The sequence below is a fragment of the Nilaparvata lugens genome, chromosome 2, assembly GCF_014356525.2.
Source record: "Nilaparvata lugens isolate BPH chromosome 2, ASM1435652v1, whole genome shotgun sequence".
Lineage (NCBI taxonomy): Eukaryota > Metazoa > Arthropoda > Insecta > Hemiptera > Delphacidae > Nilaparvata > Nilaparvata lugens.
The window spans coordinates 3,835,731-3,858,238 of record NC_052505.1 but is presented as its reverse complement, the minus strand read 5'-3'; the positions used below and the strand labels follow the sequence as shown (position 1 = coordinate 3,858,238).

The following is a 22,508-nucleotide window of genomic DNA, read 5'->3' as shown; positions in this document are numbered from 1 at the left end:
TTGTTGTCTAGAAGACCGGTTTCACTGGAAGTATATCCGTCTGTCTGGTCGCTAAGTCGGTAAACGGCATTCCGTAGACGAGGGAGTTGTCCTATAGTAAAGGCAAAGGGACCAAGGTTCCTGCACATTCCACACATATTTTATACATGACCTGTCCAATACAGCTGTTAGAATAGTAATATCGAAGATTCAAGAGAGATTCATTGTTTATTTAGTCTAGGAAATAGAAATAGAAATATTTATTAGCCGATAAATACTTGAAATAGTAGGCCCTACAGTGGACCATGTCACATATGAATTACCAGTAGTTCTGTGAACAGTAGACCTCGCGCAGCTATAAACCACAGCCTCCTCTTATACTGTCCATAAGAGAAAATCCTGTCTGTATGTCATGTCGGCGAGATATCGGTGTGAAAACGGCTAATGGCTGTTGGGGTTGGTGTATCAAAAATGCTAACATCAAAAGCTGATCTCTTACAAGACATACTGGCAACAGGTCAGGCCGAGTTCAAAGCAGAGAAAGGTCGAGAGACAATACTGTTATTTTAGTTATTAATTGCATGCGTTATTGCATGTAATCAATAGTTCATTTAATAGTGCATAAAAATTGGCATTCAATGAGGCATGCAATTAATAGTCCACATAGCAGCTGATTTTTTACCAAGTTACATATTGAGATATTGAATTGCATGCGTCATGACATGCAATTTATAATCCACTCGACAGCTGATTTATGATGAATAGTTCTATAGTATGATTTTTACTCTAATATTGGCGTATGAAGGAGGCTCCTTTTCCTTTTATATTATCCTTGAAATGCAAAATTTCCAAAAACCTTTAGCCTATATAAGTCGACGCGCAATTTAAAAAGGAACATACCTGTCAAATTTCATGAAAATCTATTATCGCGTTTCGCCGTAAATGCGGAACATAAATATAAACATAAAAACATAAAGAGAAATACAAAACCGTGGACTTGAATCTTAGACCTCACCTCGCTCGGTCAACAATACGGTATACAGTATATTCATACAGTATTAATAAAAACAATATAAAACTTGAAGTACCCTTTTATTAAAGCATTTTAACGACTCTTATTATTGATATATACAATGTAAATCTAATATTAAATTTCAATGTAACGAGTACAGATTACAACAAACTTTTGAATATTAATTATAAGGTAACCCGTGCTCCGCAAGGGTCTAATTAGAAACTTGACAAACTGAAAACTTTACCTACTGAAATCTTGAAAAATGTCAAATAGGCCAATAACCATCCACGGTAAATTATCTATATGAAAATTTTCAAGTTAATCAGTCCAGTTGTTTAGATGTGATGATGCATCAAATATAATTTTCCTATTCTGTACATGTGTATCAGCGAGCTCTTCCCTTTATTCTAAATTATCGATACCATACTCGGTAAAATATTGAGAATCTATATATGTAAAATTTCAAGTTAATCAGTCCAGTAGCTCAGCAGTTTACTCGTGAATTTCCTATCCCGAACGTGTATGAGCCAATTCTTTTCTTTATTATATTCACTTTTCAATTTTTAATTTTTACATAAATAGTCTACGACTAGGTCTTACCTTTCACTATAGAAAGAATATATTACCATTCTTTCTATAGTCAAAGGTCTTACCAAGAAAGTGAATAAGGATAATTATGGTTTGTATTTTTTCTACGATGAGTCGTTTTAGGTTTAGAGTGGGGAGAGAGTTGCATGAATACTCCCACATGCAGTGAGTTGATGCAAGAGCTGGTCCGCTGCATTTTGTTTGGCCAGTGTGACGTAGTGGAGCAGTAGGCGAAAGGCGAGTCCTAGTCATCGTCAAATTCCAAGAACCAACAATGACTCTAATCGAGTCGTCCAACTGTCTACTCATTGATTCTCTCTGGTAACCGGGAATTTCCCGCCCAATTCTCTGATATTGCAACATGATTCGATGAACTCACTCGTCATTTCGGTTCAATCATAATATACTATACTTTGAAATGAATCGTAATGATCAATCACTGTGAATAAATTTATTTTTGAACCATGGCTTGTTGAAAATCAATTAAAAATTTTAATTTTAAAAGTGACTGCAATAATGCAGCTGATATACTTTCCTGTACTATACTATAGTGAGGCCCTCGTTATAATGGCAGTGAAGAAAGATAGGAGAACAACGTTGGCGATCGTCTGTCTTGACAATGCATTCTATAGAAAGTAGCTGTTACAGGTTCATTGATGTAGGCTAATATTAACTGTTCATCCTCGTTTGAAATAATCAATTAAATTATATATTTTAATAATTTCATAATGAATTTTGATAGTATTGAGATGAAATTTTTAAAAATCAAAGACGACCACAGAGCAAAGCGAGAAAGAGATAGCGCTTTCTGCTTTGCTGAATGATAGACAAGGATAGCAGTACCATTGCTAATAAATCTCTGCCATTATAACGTCGACATCACTAGGCTATAACATGTCATTTCGGTTCAATCATTGAGAAAAGATTAAGTAAAAGTAAATTCGTATGGCTGTTGCTGGTGGGTAGCTCCTGCCGAAAGGTCTCACCTCGCCTGAATATATAACTTAAGCCGTCATTGGGCCTTAAAACTATCATACTTCAGCCGGGACCGACAATTTAACGTGCCCATTCCAGTGGGGACTGCAATAATGTAGCTGAAATTCTGTACTGTACTTCACTAACTATCTTTCTTCTATGGTTCAATTGAATATGTTGGTCTGCTTCTCAAGTTAACTTATCCCAATTTAATTTATTTTGTTTTCAAATCTCTCATTTTGGTAGAAAATATAATATAGTATGAATAATAGTATATTTGTAGATAATAGAAAACAATTTGCAATGAAAAGCAGATAAAAATAACAATAAATGTTCAATAAAATTGAGCACATTATCAGTTAAATAGCACACTGGAGGCTGCAGGAAAACCGCCAAACCTAGAAAATTATTCACGCCTTGAGGCAAATTCAAATCAGCTGTTAGAGAAACTAAATTGCTAACAATATATTGTACGACTAGCAGGAAACCCGTGCTCCGCAAGTGTCTATTTTAAAACTTGGCCAAGTGGAATCTTGAAGAATTGAAAATAGCCCTATAACCATCATCGGATAATTAAGAATTTTTTTGCAAAATTTCAAGTTTATCAGTCCAGTAGTTCATACTTGATATACGTCAAAAATAATTTTCATATCCCGTACGTGTATAAGCCATTTCTTTCCTTTATTATAGTAGTTTATAGAATTAAATATCGGGGACCGAGCTTCGCTCTGGAGTACAAAAGATAGAATAATTATTACGATAGAATAATTATTACGAAAGAAGAAATTATAGTAACATTCATACAGAAATGTTCTATCTGGTCACAGTAAATTGAGATTAATTCCCAGAGGAATGCAAAAATTTCCCTCACAAAGGCCCAGCTGCACAAAAGCCGGTTAAATTCTAATCCTGATTAACGTGAACCAAATCAGAGAAGACCATTTCAAAAAGATGGATCTACTGGAAATAATCAGGATTGAAAATAACCCGGCTTTTTTGAAACCGGCACTAAGTACCTGATTGAATGATTATAAAAGTTCAACAGCTGAGTCATAATTTTGACACAGTCCCACACACATGAACTCGCTCACTCACTTCCATCATCAACAGACGACGAAATGATTATTATCAGCTGTTTTTCCAAGGATGAATAATAATTAGCCTTTTAATGTCCTTCAGCGAGTTTTCCTAGGGATGATACCTAGGGCATTCGAATCTTTATATTATAAACCTACTATGTTCTGAATTTCGTGAGAATCGTTAGAGCCGTTTTCGAGATCCGGTGAAATATAAACATATAAACATCTAAACATCTTAACATCTAAACATATATAAACATATAAACAAAAGTTGCTCGTTTAATAGTATAGGATAATCGTCTTACTTCTTATCATATTATCTGTTATCATATTATGATAATGTCATGTAGTGCTCTAGTGACAAAACCTGAACATCGCAATGTGCGAAAGTGGATAGATGAGTTTTTGTTGGTATGCCTGTATCCAGTCTAGCGAGTCTATAGCATCATGCTGTGACTGGAGTGTAGACTGTAGAGTATGCCTTGCCTTGAATATTATCATTCCACCTCTAGAGCTAGACTCGTTCACAGTCAGTGATCAGTCTCAGTATAGTTTGTAGTGCGGAGCGAAGCGCACTGGTTCTTACTTCTTAGTTTGTCGTCTCAGTTTCAGCACATAGAGACGAATTCTTTAATTGTAATACCTACCGTATTTTTTAATCTCTGGTTTCGGTCACGTTCAGTGTGTGTGTGTGTGTGTAATCGTGTTTTTAGTAATAGCATAGAGTAGAGATACTGTTTAGTATCAGTTGTTGTCTATGGTGATAGTTACAGTAAAAAGCGACGTTCATCTATTCTGTAAGAGTCAGTGCATTTTTATGTTGTGATATCGTGCTGTATTGTTCTAGTTTTATTAGAACGTTTCTCATTGATGAGATCTGTTGTCGTGCTATTGTTTCAATTTTATTAGAAACGTAATCCAAGTCATTGATTAGGTCTGCTTTTTGAATTGAATTGTCTTAATTTTAATCACAGGAAGGCGAAGTTAGGACGCAGCCGGCCCACTCTTACACTAAGGGCGGTTTGCACAGTCAAAGCTTAAACTGAATTTAATCAGCTGGTGGTTTAAACTTGAAATGAATCTCACATGACAACGAACGAGACTTGATATATAGATTTAATCCAGTTTAAAATCAAATTTAGTTTAAACTGAAACTGTGCAAACGGCATTAATGGCTGGTTTCCGAGCTCGGAATTTAGCTAAGTTCTAGACTTCAAACAGCTGGAGGCAGAAAATTGGCTTTCCGAAACGGGGCGTAGTCGCAGTCCACGTTTAAATTAAATTTCGAAAAACTAGAAAATTGAACACAAAATAAAATGAAGAGAAAATAGTGTAAAGTTTCAGCTATTTTGAATGATTTAGGTATGTTTTAATTCGTCAAGGAAAAACGTTTCCAATTTTAGAAATGAGAAAATGAAGATCATCATAAAAACTACGACTATGCCCAGTTTTGGAAAGCCAATTTTATGACTCTAGCTGTTTAAAGTCTGAAACTTTTCTAAATGCCGAGCTAAACTTGGGGTTAAGGGCTTGAGTTAAGTCTTAACCCTTCATCTTTTCTAAGATAGAGAGTGTGTTTTTTGATAGTTGGTGGTTTTATAAATATCCCTTGATTGGATCTTCAGCAGTTGTTATCACTCAACGTATTATAGACCGGCTAGTGTTTTAGTTTATTGTATATTTGGAAATGAAAAACTTGAAATTCAACACAATACATGACTCCTTAATTTTATAGTTCCACAAAAACTTTGATTTTTATTCATTCAAAATCTTAAACCGACCCACGGTTTCCCTGACCCTAAGGGGCATTCTCGGCTCGAAATAAAAATAATATTGTATAAAATTTGTTAACAATTTATAAAATGTAGACTACCTACTATTATAGAATAATCACTTTTCTTTTTAGGGCTACTGAACACAATAAAAGTTATCGAGTAAAAAGTGTTCTATAGTGAGGTTCACGTTATAATGGCAGTGGTTAAAGGATAGGAGAACAACATCGTCGATTCTCTGCCTCAATTAATTGTACTTCTACATCGTTGAAGACAGATTTGTCAACATTTCAGAGCTACAACAAAGGAATAGCGATATCTGCTTTGTTGAATGATGGACAAGTATAGCAATACCATTGCTAATCAAATACTGCCATTATAACGTGGACCTCACTAGACTCTAATATCGTCCACTTTAACTTCCTTAGTTTCTGTTGTGATGTGCATTATTATCTTAATCCTTGAAGTGAAGAATGCTTGCTATCGGTCCTCAAGATGGTGGACTCTTAAATACTTCTAAGATTGTATTCTCTTCCAAAGACTATAAGAGCTTTATTATCAATACTGTAGTCATTATTGAATATAAATAATTATCAAGTACCTTTTTAGTCTATCACAACACAATCAATGTTTACATTTGAAAATATCTTGAGTTGAAACTATAGTGAGGACTACGTTAAAATGGCAGTGGAGAAAGATAGCAGAACAACGTTGCCGATCCTCAGCCTTGTCAATGCCCTCTATAGACGGTAGCCGATACAGGTTTATTGATGTAATATTAACTGTTCATTCTCGTTTGAAATGATCAAATTTATTTTATTAAGCAATAAGCAATAATTTCATAATGAATTTTCATAATTACGATGAACTATTGTTATTGATTGTATTGATCGTTGTTAAAAGACGATCTGGCAACAGAGCAAAGCGAGAAAGAAATAGCGCTATCCGCTCTGTTCAATGATAGACAGGGATAGCAATGCCATTGCCAATAAAACACTGCCATTATAAAGTGGGCCTCACTAAAGTTGTGTTCTTATGAAATGAAAGGATACTTCTTGATAATAATATTTTATTGTGTTTCAAAACTTTTAGTAGCCCTAAAAATAGATATGTGCAGTAATTATGTGTATGGTACATTGGAAAGATACCGTATTCCTATTCCAAGCTTTTAGGTATTTTCATTTTGTTTAGCTTTTTAAAAAAGGAATTTCATAGTTTACTGGTGTAAGGTGGGTGCTTATAATTTATAAGCTGGAGTATAATTTAAAAGATGATATCCTAACAGCAAATTCAAGTTTTAAATCACTATTATTAATAATTTGAGTTGATGCTTGTTTGGAATTTGTTTGAAAAGGTTTGTAGAATTTTTCAAGAATGATAGAAATCAGTGAATTCTGAAAAATTCTTACGATCAATAAATTTTCTTGATCAATGAGTCGGGAGCTTGAAGCCCAACTCCCGGTTGCACAAAAGCCGGTTAAATTTTAACCGTGATTAATTTCACGAGAACCAATCATAGATAAGGTTTTTTGAAAAGACGGCTTCTCTGATTGGTTCTCGTGGAATTAATTACAGTTGAAATTTAACATGTTTTTTTTTTGCAACTGGTACTAAGAGTTGCTAGTTTTTCTATTCACATGATAAGGAGAATAGTTCTAATATTCTATTATTGTAAATTTACACCAGGAAGAGTCTTTTTCGTTAACATAGAAAACTATGACTCATTCCATAGAATAACCAATCAATGCTCAGTACTTTTGAGACGCTCAATAAAAGCCGAGAGTGAGGTCCACGTTATAATGGCAGTGTTTGATTAGCAATGGTGTTGCTATCCTTGTCTATCATTCAACAAAGCGGATAGCGCTATCTCTTTTTCGCTTTGCTCTGTTACCAGATCTTCTCTTCACAATGCTTTTTACCAATTAATTAACAAAATATTTCATCTTGATTATGAAAATTCATTATAAAATTATTGAAAAATATAATTGATTATTTTAAACGAGAATGAACAGTTTATATTGCATCAATAAACCTGTATCAGCTAATGTCTATAGAATGCATTGACAAGACAGAGGATCGGCAACGTTGTTCTCCTATCTTTCTCCACTGCCATTATAGCGTGGACCTCACTGTAGGTGAGTCATCATTCAACCTTGAAGCTGATACCATGTGACGTCATCGTTCTGTTGTTTTATCAGAATTGTGAAGTTTTATGTTTTTGGAATGCATTGTCATAGATAAAGGATGAGCATAAGCTTAAATATATTTTTTGTCTATGGTATTGCTGATTATAGGAGAAGAACACAGTAGATCTCCACAAACTTTAACTTCATCACGTATTGCTTGTAAAATGTTTTCTTTGTCTAAAGATAACAGTCTTCTCTTTTTAAAACTAGCTGTTACATCTAGTCATCTAGTTTACTAGATTCTAGGATCCAGGCACTTTAAAGACGGTATTTTGAGAGTCCTAGTGTAGTCTATTATCAAGGATAGTGTATATATACTATTCTTGGTCTATTATAACCTGCTCTAGCATATTTCAGCCTATCAGCTTGAGTAGAATGGTGCCCTTTTCTTGGACTATGTGGTCTTCCACATTAATTTGTTCCTTACGTCGTAATCTTTTAACAGATAATGATACTCATTCTTATATTCATTTTCCCTATATCCAAATTGAAATTATTTATTCTACAAGGCCTCTTCTGTATCTCCATATAACCAGTGTTGCAAAGCATTTAATAATAGACAGTATGAATAGAATAACAGTACACTAAGTAATGGATCCTAGTGAACTTAAAATTGATAATTAAATAATTTAGGCTCAACTCACACTTACGCGACTCAGGTCGAGAAGAGACTCGACTCTAGTCTAGAGCATGTGTTTTCAAATGGTGACAGTCGCGGAGACTAGAGTCGACTGGTCTGAGTGTCACCATTTGGAAACACATGCTCTCGACTAGAGTCGAGTCTCTTCTCGACCTGAGTCGCATAAGTGTGAGTTGAGCCTTAGACGATTTTAATGATGATATCAGCAAATATCAAAGGATATTGTAAACCTACGCAAATTAATAGAATATTTTTTTAAAAGGTGATTCAATTTCAGAAAATGATCAGAGCCGCTTCCCACACGGTGTTCTCATTTGGAGCAATTTCCATTCATTCGTTTTTCACCATCCGAATTTTGTGTTGAGGATAACGTTTAGACTAAATCGGTACATGATTAATAAAGCGGTGTTGAAGCTGATTATATACTGTAGAAGAACATTGTTAAAAAATACTGTAGAAAAATAGTGTCCTGCTCCCCATTATCGTACCGGACAGAATGTTTTATTGCTCACGTATTTTTTTTTTGGAAATTCAAGGTATGACTGAATTGGTGCCTGCCTTTACTTGAATTATCGGTTCTAGTCGTTAGATCAATCAATCTATTTTCAGTGTTTACGAGTTTGTGTTTCTTGAATAGTTCAAAATTTCTGAAATAACTCAATATTATTCGTTAAAACTGGTAATTGAGTGAAATATTTCTAATTGATTTATCAATTTAAGCCATCTAAATTCAAAATTTATAGTTTTAATGATTATTTTGGACCAAGATTTTATCAAAATTGTACACGTGAAATTCTAACCTTATTTAGGACTTTGTCACCTATAAATTTGGAAGAAAAATAGCACAAGGACTACCTTATTATTTTATCCTCCAATGTTATTACATTAGTGTTATTTGCATTGTAAATAAATAAATAAATAAAAACATATATTCATTCAAGACCTTCAATGCTATCTTGTACATGAATGCGTCACATTTATATTAGACTAGCAGGTAACCCGTGCTCCGCAAGGGTCTAATTAAAAACTTGACAAACTGAAAACTTGACCTTTTGACATCTTGAAAAATTTAATAAAGGCTCTAACCATCCTCGGTAAATCAAGAATCAATATGCAAAATTTCAAGTTAATCAGTTCAGTAGTTCAGACTTGATGATACGTCATTCGTGAATTTCCTTGGCCTATCCCGTATATGTATAAGCTATCCCGTATAAGCTAGTTTTTACTTTTACCTTCATTATATTATTATAGATAACCATCGTCACCAATGTATTTTATTCATAAATTGGAGAATAACTTTAGGGTTTTACACATATTTAATAGCAGAATTTCGATTTACTTGTTTTGTGTTACAATCAGTTCTTTTTTGTGTTATCGAATTCAACATTTTCAATTTTCTCATTTGCACTTCAGATTGTTGCTATCCTATGTATGTTAAAAGAACATGTAAGAAAGTCGAAACAGGAATAAGTGCGTAAATAAAACTGGATTATTGTTGATTTTGAAAGATTGAAAGTAAAGTGTGGTGAAAATGGCTACAGCTGCGGAAAGTGTTAAAGTGGACCCGAAAGACCCAAATGTGCGACGCATGGTTTACAACATGTACAGAGGCATACTGGGTAACTACAACGACAAAGCTAATCACATTATCAGTGCTTTACCCAGGGATAGGGTGGTCGAGGACCAGGGCATCAACAGGCAGCTTGAAAGTATGATGTAAGTGATCTATTATTTTTCTTTGCTCTTCTGTAGCTCTCTGTCTGAACTGTCCCTTACAGTTCTTAGGACGAGGCTTCCATCTATTATTTTTCTTTGCTCTTCTGTAGCTCTCTGTCAGAAGATTGTAACATACATAACTGTATTGTAACATACATAAATAGAGAAATCTAATCTGATCCCCTTGCAGTTCTTCAGGTGCATTTCCGTTTGTGCGTAAACTTCCGCCGTCGACGGCGACAAGCATTGTTGACATTCATATTGTCCAAATTTCAAGTGTGCTAAAACAGCTAATCAAATAGCTTTTCATTATTTGTGTTTATTATTCAAGAATCAAAACATTTCTAATAATATCAACATATTGCCATTTAAACGTATAAAAAAGTATAAACTCAACCTCCCCCATTAAAACATAATTGAACATAATCTTTTAGGTTATTTAGACAAATTGAAATCCACCCAATCTGAGATCCTCACCCTGTCGTGGTCGACGACGGCATTTACGCACAAACGAAAACCCAGCTTTCGAGCGATGCCACACGAGCGTTTTTTTCAGTCAAGTCGGCAGGGCAGGAAGCTCTCCAATTGGCTGATTGGGTTGGCGTTCAGGAATCAGTTGATAATCGGCCAATCGGAGAGCTTTCTGCCCTTCCGACTCGTTTGAAAACGCTTAAAAATCCGCCATTTGTGGATTGGACTTGAGGTGCGTACTATATTACATTATAAAGTAATACATTACGCGCCGCGAACATGAGCAATTCACTTTTAATCAGCTGACTATATCTGTATTTTTACAGAACCGGTAAGATACAGATATAAAAAGCTTGGCATCAGCTGATTAAAAGTGAATTGATCATGTTCGCGGCGCGTAGATCTGTACGCACCTTCATAGTTGAAAGTTTATACTACTTGTAATCGTGGACTTTGACTAAGGAAGACAATCTCTATTTAAGTGTATTTGAACGAAAGGTACTTAGAAAAGTATATGGTCCTGTTGAAGAAGGAGGAGAGTGGGGAAGGAGTACCAATGCTGAACTTGGTACTTTATGTTATGTTGAAGGGACGGACTCAATGATCCAAAGGTTCAAACAACCCCACACGTCAACCGGAGCTTATTGTGTTCCCAAGTACGTTAGTTGGGCAAACCAACCTTTACCTTTGTCCTTTACAAGATCCAGGAGTTTTTCCTTGAACTAACATCCTATTCATCACCTGGTTGCTTGCAGCCAAACATAGCCCTTCTTCTTGCCCTTAGTCTCTCGCAATCCAGTGTGATATGCTGGGCAGTCTCAGACCTATGTGAGTTCCACTCCTGACCTATTTTGTAGGTTTGATACATTAAACTGATACATTTAGATACATTTTGTTTGATACACTTGATACATTAACGAGAGGCAGTAGTATAGTACGCCTCACAAAGGAACAGAGATTAAGATGGTTCGGGCATGTTCACTGGATGAATGAATACTGAAAGCCAAAAATAGTGTTCAAAGAAAAACTTCACTCGAGAAGGAAAAAGGAGCTGACCGAGAATAAGATGGGAAGATGAGATCCGAGAAGATTGAGAAGATAGAGATGCTTGGAGGAATGTTGTGGAGCAGGCCAAAGCCCACACTGAGCTGTAGAGCTTAGAAAAATGAAGACACAATTTTGCTTGACTAGTAAGATTTCCACCTCCGCTACTGTGTTGTAAATTTCCGTTGTACTATCTGTGGAAATATACCCAGTACAGGATTTATGATGCCAAATAATTTGTTTGTGAGTCACTGCTGTTGTATAGAGCTGATTACGGAATGTTTCATTATGTAAATTGAACATTGGCTGGTATGACAGCTACTATATAGTAGGCTACTGTGATATGATTCATGAACTTCTGATCTTTTGTTTTTGTGCTAGGAACTGTTTGACACGGTGACCCTGTTATACTCATTCATCCAGTCTAGACAATAAAATTGTCATGAGATTGCAATTCGAATTTATTTATTTCCGACTGAACTCCTGTTGTATGAAAATTCTTTTTCTGTGGGTTTCAATTTCTACGGTTTATTTTTTTTTATTTATTCATAAACAATAGATATATAATCCAAGTGAAAACAACATACATACATTCGCGAAAAATTATTTATGGGTTGTGTAGTTTAGTTGAAAGAGGATGACAAGCTGAAAACTGTAATCTTTTTTTACGAATTGATTATACAAGATTTGAAATTAACCTTATTTAAGTGCCTCTTTGTGGATTGAATTACAAATAATTTCCTTTCAAAATAATTTACATGAATAGATTATATTGAGAGTTTTTCCCTACATAGCATTTTCTAATAATGATTCAAATTGCATTAGGATAAATATTACAATACTCTGTATTTTTTTGTAAGATTTCTATTTTCAAAAGTAATAAATGGTCCGGTATGATTGTATGTTATTAATTACTCAATATTGATTTTTGCATTTGATTATACTCAGGCGAGGTGAATAGTTCGTGAGGAACTAATAAAATCTATACGAATATAATTATTTTTTAACCTAATTCAATTTAGGGAAAATTTGAATTCAACTAGGCTGTTCACTACTTTATGTGTTGGGCTTCTGATGGAGTTTGTCTACCTCTGTTTCCATTTGTATTTTACAAAGTTCCATTTGAATTTTCAAGGCGCCGAAAAATCTTTGTCATTGTGAGAGAATGACTTTATCTTTGTGAGAAGAGGAGTGTATCTCTGTTGATATTTTTTTGGTTTCCGCCCACTCAAAGACACTGCAGTGAAGCAGATGAAGATTACCTGCCCTCGACTCATTCTCTAGGTTGTGATCTTTGTCATTGTTCAACTTCATGGTTCACAGACTGTGCAGTAGGCCTACCATGATCTGATCTTGATCAGTTCTTGATCATATAGTGATCCAGATCTTGATCTTGATCAGTTCTTGATCCTATAGTGATCCAGATCTTGATCTTGATCAGTTCTTGATCCTATAGTGATCTTGATCTGTTCTTGATCCAATAATGAGATTCACGTTATAAAGAAGGAAAGTTTAAAGTTTCAAGTTTCAAGTTTTTATTGGGCCAGTTGAACATAGAAGTTACATATAGCCAAGTCACAATTCACATTAAAGAAACATACAATACATTGCACAGATACAATACATACAATAGACAATAATAAATAAAATAAAACAGATCAGTAAAAGCAAATTTACAGAAAGCATGGCTACCAGTTTTCTGGTGCTGTATTATTCTATTTGATGTCTTAAAATTTATCGATTTGAAGATTGAAGGTTAATTTCAATTCTGATGCCGTTTCCAATCCTAATATTACCAAAGTTTGATTCTAAAATCTTGCTCTGAATGTTACAGGAATTATTAAAGATAATCTTGAAATCTTCTTGTTGTTTCAAATGATTCAAGCTATCAAATAAGCTAGATATAGTCTATTGGCTGGCAAATAGCTCAACACTAACGTTAATTATCATTTCAACAAACTATGACGTCAAATGTTTACAAACAATTATTCTAATGTGATCGTAATTATAGTGATGCTTATAGTATGGGTTTGGGCGAATCGGAGCATTCTATATTATCATACTCTATTCGGAAACTATGCTATATATGACTCAGATGGATGATTAGTGTGTCTGAATTTGAATGATTTATGCTTTCTATTTCTATTGTCTTTGTGTCATCATATTCTAACTAAATTATCAGTTTATGAGCGCTCTATGTATTTATACAACTACAAGAATCCAGCCTCATTACAAGGTTTCCTCATCACTTGCACCAATCCAATTATTTGAAAATTCTATCACGAAATAAATTGATATTTTCACTCTGTAGGTGTCATATTTATTAGAATTGGCCGCCAACTCAACAAGTTTAAAAATAGAATGATGATGAATTATTCACGTGATATTCCGAATTTTAGAAAAAAGTAACTGAGAGTAACTGAGCATTTTTCATGAGGAAAACATATTGTGTATCATATTATAGTGAGGTCCACGTTATAATGGCAGTGGAGAGAGATAAGAGAACAGCGTTGTCGATTCTCTGCCTTGCCACTGCCTCAATAGAGGATAGCTGATACCGGTATATCTGATGTAATATTGACGGCTCATTCTTGTTAAAAAAAAATGAATTATATTTTGTTCGTCGAGAAAATATATGTTTCAATTATTGATTAATGAATATCCATAATAATTGAGATTGAATATTTTGTTGAATAATTATATTTCTAAATTGTTGAAAAACAATATGGCAACGATGCGGAGGTAGTAGATAAGGGTAGTGCTAGACAAGCGAATGATAGACAAGGATAGCAACACCAATGTTAATCAAATAACATTCAAGGAACTGTACACTCAAGTTAGACCCATATCCACATTTCTGTGTTCTGATACCTATCTTGCCTTCGAATGAACTTCACCATATCTTGATCGGTGAGCACTTTATCATATCAGGATAGTTTACACTACGTCTGAATTTGAAGTCATCGTTCAACGAATATTAATCTATCGAGATGTATATTGATTATATCGATGTATCGATTTGTTCAATTCCATTATTACAATCAACAATCAATAGTCTATAACTTATGTTTCTGTATGTATACGCTTATTAGCTAATCTATAACTGCGTTAATAATGTTATTCACCAATACTTTACAAGAATTTGAAGACAAATTTTATTTAGGGCACACGAAGTGGAAACAACATGCAAATATTCAGCTTCAATCTGATCTAACTTATCTGTGTTTGTCAAACCTTACACTTTTATATTTTTTTCACAAAATATGTGAGTTATTTTCTTGCATTTAAATTTTAACAAAATAGGCCTACATGTTCATCGATATCGAGATGCAGATGTAGTTGACAGTTACTAGCTTGGAGCAGAGGCAGAAATGTTAAATTTGAGGTTAAATTTGCTAATTAATCTCGTAGTTTTTGACTTTGAAAGTTCAGGAGTTCTAAATCAGGACTGAAGTACCTTTTCCTCAAGATAAAAATGGTCAAATGCAATCAAATAAATCTGAACAGTTAATTATAATAATACCAAGAACAAATTGATACATTGATAATATTTAATATACATTTCGATAGAATAGTATTCGTTGAACGATGACGTCAAATCCAGACGTAGCGTAAATATCCTGATATGAAAAAGTGCTCACCGTCTTCACCAACCTATCATTATGGTAGCTACATTGATTTATTTCCTTTCAATTCATTTACTAATTTGATAATTATTATTGCTAGGCCTACATGGTTCTATCTCCTATTCTACACCATTTACTTAGTTTACCATTATTGATAAATGGATTCAACTTATTACTTCTTCCATACTTCTTCACTTTTTGATTTGAATCTTGAATTTTAAAACACGTATGAAGTGAAAAATTCGAAATTGTTATGAAACTGCTGAAGAATCATAACCTCTTTTGAACTAATATGCAATCTAAATTCGGGAATGGAATAGTAAGCGCTATAAACCTGTTTTATGGTTGTGGTATTTTGTCATTGTTGTTAAATACATAAATAAATTATCTTTTATAAATAGATTTCCATTCGGCTCAAACAAAAGCCTCTCTAAATGAAGGTAGAATGATAAGGATTCAGTTCTGTTGTTTTAACATTTTTTCAAATCACTTTCAAAAAGTTCATGTAGCACCTACTATTGTGTTTGAGACACTTCTGGCGCTATTATAGTTTCACCACTATTCTGTTCCACAGTCCTATCTCTTGCAGTCGTTAACTATATCTATAATAATTATATAAAGTAAAGAGCTGGCTTATGCACGTACGGGATGGGAAAATTATTTCTGACGCATCATCACGTCTGAACTACTGGACTAATTAACTTGAAATTTTGCTTATAGATTCTTAATTAACCAAGATGGTTATAGGCCTATTCTCAATTCTTCAAAATTTCATTATGTCAAGTTTTAAAGTAGATCCTTGCGAAGCACGGGTTCCTGCTAGTTCTAACATATAGGTTACTAAGTTTACCATAACTTGAAAATTATTGCTCCATAGTTTCTCTTTCTATTGAAACTAATTCTCTAATTCTTTTGAAACTGTTGCATTTTTCACTTCATATTGTTTTCTAATTCATTTTAATTATTGCTACATGGATTCATTTCCTATCATTTCTACCATATACTACGATACAAAATGGAAAATAATAATTTATAAATAAACATTTCCGTGAATAATTATTGGTGATGGTCGGGACTTATGAAGAAACACAGACGTCGTTAAATGGTGTTCGATTATCTAGTGTGTGGAGACATGCAGAAGGAATAAAATAATGTTGGCCACGACCTCGCGAAGATATAAGGAAATACAACGCAAAAGGCAGAAGGTCGCTAAGATCAGCCGTCTTTCTGCCATAAATGGTCATCTCAAGCTGCACAATTGCTCTGTCTCTCTCCAACATCCCGGCACTCTCATTTTTCCATCTTTCTCCCACACGTGCAGTTCTCAGCAGCCCCAGGCGAGTGTGTAAATGCGTGCGGAAGTGTGTTATTCCTATTACCTTACTTGCATTCTCATAGATGTTCTCTCCGATATCCTCTGAGCTGATTCACTCTCAACCTCAGGAGTTTGTTGCTCAACTAAACTGGTAGAAATTATTATGTGTAGGCCTACATTCCAGATTGTTCATATTTTATGTATTTTATCATGGATACAATATTCTATAAACTGAATTGTTCTGGGTTGAAATCAATATCATTCCAGACAAACAAATTATTTATTATTATTAATTAACACTTTAACCGTAACATGATTCTTCCAACCACCAACCTTATCACCCGGTCTCTCAGACCGGAGGTTTATAATTTCATGGTAAAACATAAGTTTCTTTGTAATTTCATTGATTATCATACTTTTCTTATGTATAATTTGTTCAGAAAAATGTAAGGATAACAATGAACACTTTCTTTATCACCTATATTTTATTAAAAATACGAAATTTAGAGTAAACTAAAATAATGTAAATAATTTTATGGATAACACCCTATTTACAAGTACTTATAGTTCCAATATACCAAGTGCGCACACACTATGTCATAGCAAATGAAGAATAGTGTTTGATTCAATTTTTCTAACAATTTTTTTTTCTATTACCTAGCTCTTACTAAAAACAAAATCAACTCTGAAAATCTAACTAAATTGTCTTGACCCGTTCACTGAAATCTGCATCAATGATATGTAGGTGTCTATGATGAGCCATTAAAAAAGTTGCGTAGAGGGTATCCTCCGGTATCACGGATCGGGAATACCGGGATTGATGAAACACTAACCGTATCGACCGGTACGATGAACCAATAAACTGGGACTGTGTTCGGAATGACTCTTCTAATCACCCTGAAACGACTAGTAATTGTTCTCTGATATTTATTGAACAGCTACTGAGTGGGAGGAGCCAAACAAAAAATAAGGTGTATTAATAATGCAATGCAAATTTCTCGTACCGGTCTCAGAGACCGGTGATACGGTTATAGTATATTTCGCACCTAGAGCAGAAAATGAGATTTTTCCGGCTCGAAATCGGTTTTTCGAGAAAAGATTGAGAGCCGGAAAAACATTTTTGCCCATGGTGCGAACGATATTTTTTGCCACACTACAGGTATTGCTGACAAAATGAATAAAGAATACAAAATAAAGAATACTCGTTATCGTACCTATCTCTTGATTTTAGTGGTAGAAGATTTGCAGTCAGGATTTCAGATTCTTTTAAAATTTCACTTGGAATATCACAGGCGTCATCATCTTGAAGCATTTTTGAAAATTCGGAATGCGCTAATCAACAATAAATAATTGAATAAAAATGGCTGCGAATGAAATGCTGAATTAGTTTGATTCCAAATTCGAACTGAAATAATGGCGACATCAGATGAAGAAAGTTGACACTCGCCCAATCTAGCGGATGACTTATTTACTACGGACTTCCATGAGCGGCTGGAAAGAGTACTCTTTCTGGCCTAGGCCGGAAAGAAACCTGTTTCTTACGTCAGGAGAGTTATCTGCAAAGAAGGTCTTTCAGATCTACGTAGGGACTGGAGAACAGCTGCTTTCTGTGCAGTGTGGCGAAAAAGTTTTAACCGAAAATTAAAATTAAATAACAAACAGGAGAATATTCTATAAATGAATAAATATTATTCGTTTGGAATGGTATTGATTTCAACTCAGAACAATCCAGTTTATAGAATAAATAATTTGGAAATAAATTAGAAATTGCATTTGTTCAAATGCTAATTAATAGATAATTATTATTAAACTCAATCCCAATTGAATGCTGTAAATCACCCCAAAGACTTCTGCTACTGCAAATATTGACAACAGGGTAAACAGATAGTTGTAAATTCAATGAGTGCTACTATACAAAAATTAATTATTCATCTATCTGTTTACCCTGTTGTCAATATTTGTTGTAGCAGAAGTCTTCGGGGTGATTTACTGCATTTAATTGGGATTTCGTTTTATAATAATTATTCATTAATTAGCATTTGACCAATTGCAATTTCCAAATTATTTATTCTATAAACTTGATTGTTCTGAGTTGAAATCAATACCATTCCAGACAAACGAATAATATTTATTCATTTAGAGAATATTCTCTTGTTTGTTATTCTGGTAGAGTGTGTTTCCTAAAAACACTTCATTCACATGGGCTACTTTTTAAATTAATAAAACAATATAAAAGTCTCAAGGCACCCTTTATTTAAAAAAAAAAAAATAGTTTAACAACTAGTTTCAGTGATCACACAATTTTCAGGTTATAAAAAGGTTTTTTATAAAACAATATTCATATTAAACCTATATTAAATATATACCTAATACCTAATACCTATACCTGAATTAAATATTTATATTTTAAGGGTTTTTAGGTTTTTTTTATAAAAAAATATTTATATTGAAACCTTTTTATAACCTGACGATGGTGTGATCACCGAAACTAGTTGTTAAACTATTTTAAAGTTGTTTTTTTACAAAATAAAGAAAGGGTGCTTTAAGACTTTTATATTGTTTTATTAGTGTGTTTCCTTTACTGCTATTGACTCTTGTTTTCAATGCTTAAATCGGCTGTAAGTGGCATGGGATTTGAATTCTGATTACAAAAATCCAATTGGAAAAATTAGAAAATAGAATAGAAATTCTATATTTATGCTTCAATTCTGTTGAATTATGATCTCAATTTCAGTAACATATCTGTGCATTTTTTAAATGTTTCCTAGAATAGAAACCATTTTTGAAAAAAAGAAAGCAGTGTTACACACTATAGAGTAACATATCCGTGTGAGGTCCTCATTATATTTTCACTACTGCAAACTACTCTTCAACCTATTAATTTTTCACAGTACTGTATCTTGGAATAGAAAACATTTTTGAAAAAGGAAAGCCGTATTACACACTATAGAGTAACATATCTGTGTGAGGTCCTCATTATATTTTTTTACCACGTTCAACTATAAACTGTTCTTCAGCTTTATTTATTGGAGGTCGGCTGCCATATGGCGCTTTGACCTTAAGGTCGGTTCGCTGCTCACCTTAAACCTGACCTTAGACAGAACTGACTTTCGCTCTATGCATCCTGGAGTGGACTCCCACTGTGTGGTCCCTATGCTACTTGACTATAGTGAGGTCCACGTTATAATGGCAGTGTTTGATTGGCAATGGTATTGCTATCATTGTCTATCATTCAACAAAGCGGATAGCTCTCTCGCTCTGCTCTGTTGTCAGGTTGTTTTTCAACAATGTAGAATCAATAATTAATTAACAAAATATTTGGTCTTAATTATGGAATTATTGGAAAATATAGTTTCTTGCTTAATAAAATATAATTGATTATTTTAAAAGAGGATGAACAGTTAAAATTACATCAATAAACCTGTATCAGCTACCGTCTATAGAAGGCATTGACAAGACAGAGGATCGGCAACGTTATCTTTCTCTACTACCATTATAACGTGGACCTAACTATAGTGTGAAAACAAGATTAATTCATTCGTAAAGTCTCTTGATACTGGCATAGAGGAACCATTTTCATCACTAGGATACTAAACCAGAGAAAATTGTATGGAAATAATTAAACTTCATAGGTTCCAATTTTAACAACTAGCTTGTTTGTCACTTTTAATTAAATTTATTTTCTTTGTTTTTCAGACGACAACAGAGCCAAATATCTGGAGGGGGAAATTCTCCGTCTGCCACAGCGTACCGTAAGTGAAAGAAATTTTAATTACATTTTTCAAACACACTTCTTCTAAATTTTCCTGTTCCACTCTGTATAATTTGTCATAAAAATTGTTAACACAATTACAGTCAAATGTCTTTACGTTCATCATGTGGCTGTATTCTCATATAAATTGAAAGATGAATGGCTGACATTCACCAGCCTATTACAATACGCAGAAATTAAATTCCTATTAAAATGAATTCATTCAAACAATTACACATCACTTTTTGTGTAGTTGAGAAGTTGATATTGTGGTAATTATTCATATTGAATGAAAAAGACTAAGAAATTGTCAAAAAACCACAGATTTATTGATACCGAAACCGGTCTTTCTAAGTATCAATAAATCTGTGGTTTTTTGACAGTTTCATTCAATTATACATCACATAGAATACTCAGTGCCGGTTGCACAAAAGCCGGTTAAATTTTAATCATGATTAATTTCAGAAGAACCAATCAGAGAAGGCCTTTTTTTATAAGACGGCAATTCTGATTGGTTCTCGTGGAATTAATCATTAAAATCTAACCGGCTTTCGTGCAACCGGCACTCAGTCTTTGCTTACCTACGGAATTGTAGGATGGTGAGGAACAAACTACGTTGACCTCGACCCCCTTATAAAAGTGCAAAAACTAATAATAATTGAAATCATCAAGCAGAAGCCACCTCGTTATCCGTCAGACCAGCTCTACAATGAGTTTGGTGTGATGGACGCAAGACAACTCTACTCCCTAGAAATTATTTGCAGACTACACAAAAACCCAAAGAGCTTTCAAAACAGAAACCACTGTCATAACACAAGAGATAGAAGCCTTATTATCACGAACGTGGCTAGGAAGGCAACATACCAACGACACTTCAACCACCTAGCACCAAAATACCACAATTTACTCCCTGTACACATCAAGATAATAGAAAACTAAAGAACATTTAAATGCGCCGTTAAAAACTGGATCACAGCAACTGGAAGACATAATTATAGAAATCATAATTTCGAACAATATGTGAGCTCACTGACCCAATGTATTTGCACCCCACTCTAAATGTAATTGTATTACTATTACACCTGCTCTAGAACATGGGTTTCCCATAGTTGAGTAGGTTTGCTGTGGCCAATTAATAGAATTTAAAGAGTTCGCGGGTTGTATAATGCTGCCATCTGGCGGCGGTTTTTGGAAGTAAATCTAAATATTTAAATTGAAACAAGCGGGGAACAGGGCCGCCTATCTACGATCGCTGTTTTGTCAGGTTTGAGTGTTTTTCCTTCCAAATTCCCAATATTATTTTCTCTTGCTCCCCTTTCCTATTACCTAAATACTCAAATTTGGTATGGTGATAGCGGGATAGAATTGTTGAGGTGAGTGTTTTTGGTTTCATGTGTTTGTCTCAGTCTCCGTGTTGAAAACAAGGTTAGATCTGAGATTAATAAACGAAATACAGTCCACTATTTACCAGAAGAAACAAGGTTGATTTCGGAAAAAATGCAATTTATTTATATTTGTAGTCTTCACGTTCATAATGTCGCTGTTTACTGCAATAAATTGAAAAATGGATAGGTGATAGGAGCTGACATCCACCAGCTTAGCACAAGGCACACAAATGTACTGAACAGGATAGGACAAACTTCTATGAGCTGAATCCGAAATATATTGGAAAAAACTATTCAACGCCTTGCCATGAATATAATCCAACAATATTGTTGTTGTTGTAAATAAAATATAAGGGATTCTCAGTCACTAGAGTCATTCAGTATAAGGGTGAAGGAATGATTGCTTGTGAGATGTCCATATACAGGTGTCCCAGGAAATGTGTAACAGCCGAGGACAATAGATTCTACATGAAATTTCAATAGAAAATGTACAGTAAATTGTTCTCATATCGACCTCAGTTTTTGAGATATATTGATTTTTCAATATTGTTGTAAAACGTCAATATGAAATTTCAACAAAAAATGTTCAGTAAAATTTTCTTATATCGACCCCAGTTTTTGAGATTCATTGGTTTTTGATATTTTTGAATAACTGAACAACTATCAGTCAAAATCTAATTCTAAGGTTATGGTTGGGAAGAGGAAGAAATTTCCAATAAGATTCATATAATTTTTCTCCTTTGACGTTTTTGAACTTTTTATGAGCTTTCAAATTGTTTGAAATTTGGCTTATTACAAACTGGCTGATTAATCTTTGATTTTATGTTTCAAATTATTATAAATACTGTTGTATAATATTATATTTATAATTGTTGTGTATTGAATTAGGTATAACATAGAGAAAATATAGGATAAGAATGATATCTATCACAAGGTATAGGGAGTTTCAAATCAGTTTTATTTTAT

General features: G+C 33.9%; 1 protein-coding gene across 7 annotated transcripts in view; it reads left to right on the top strand.

Annotated features, from left to right (window-relative positions):
• LOC111045198 overlaps nucleotides 1-22,508 on the top strand; it is a 113,468-nt gene that overhangs the window by 43,449 nt on the left and 47,511 nt on the right. For all 7 annotated transcript variants that reach the window (XM_039420355.1, XM_039420354.1, XM_039420360.1 and 4 more), the window contains exon 5: nucleotides 20,103-20,158. In XM_039420355.1, the coding sequence (XP_039276289.1) occupies nucleotides 20,103-20,158 (56 nt within the window). The remainder of the gene's footprint in view (nucleotides 1-20,102; nucleotides 20,159-22,508) is intronic.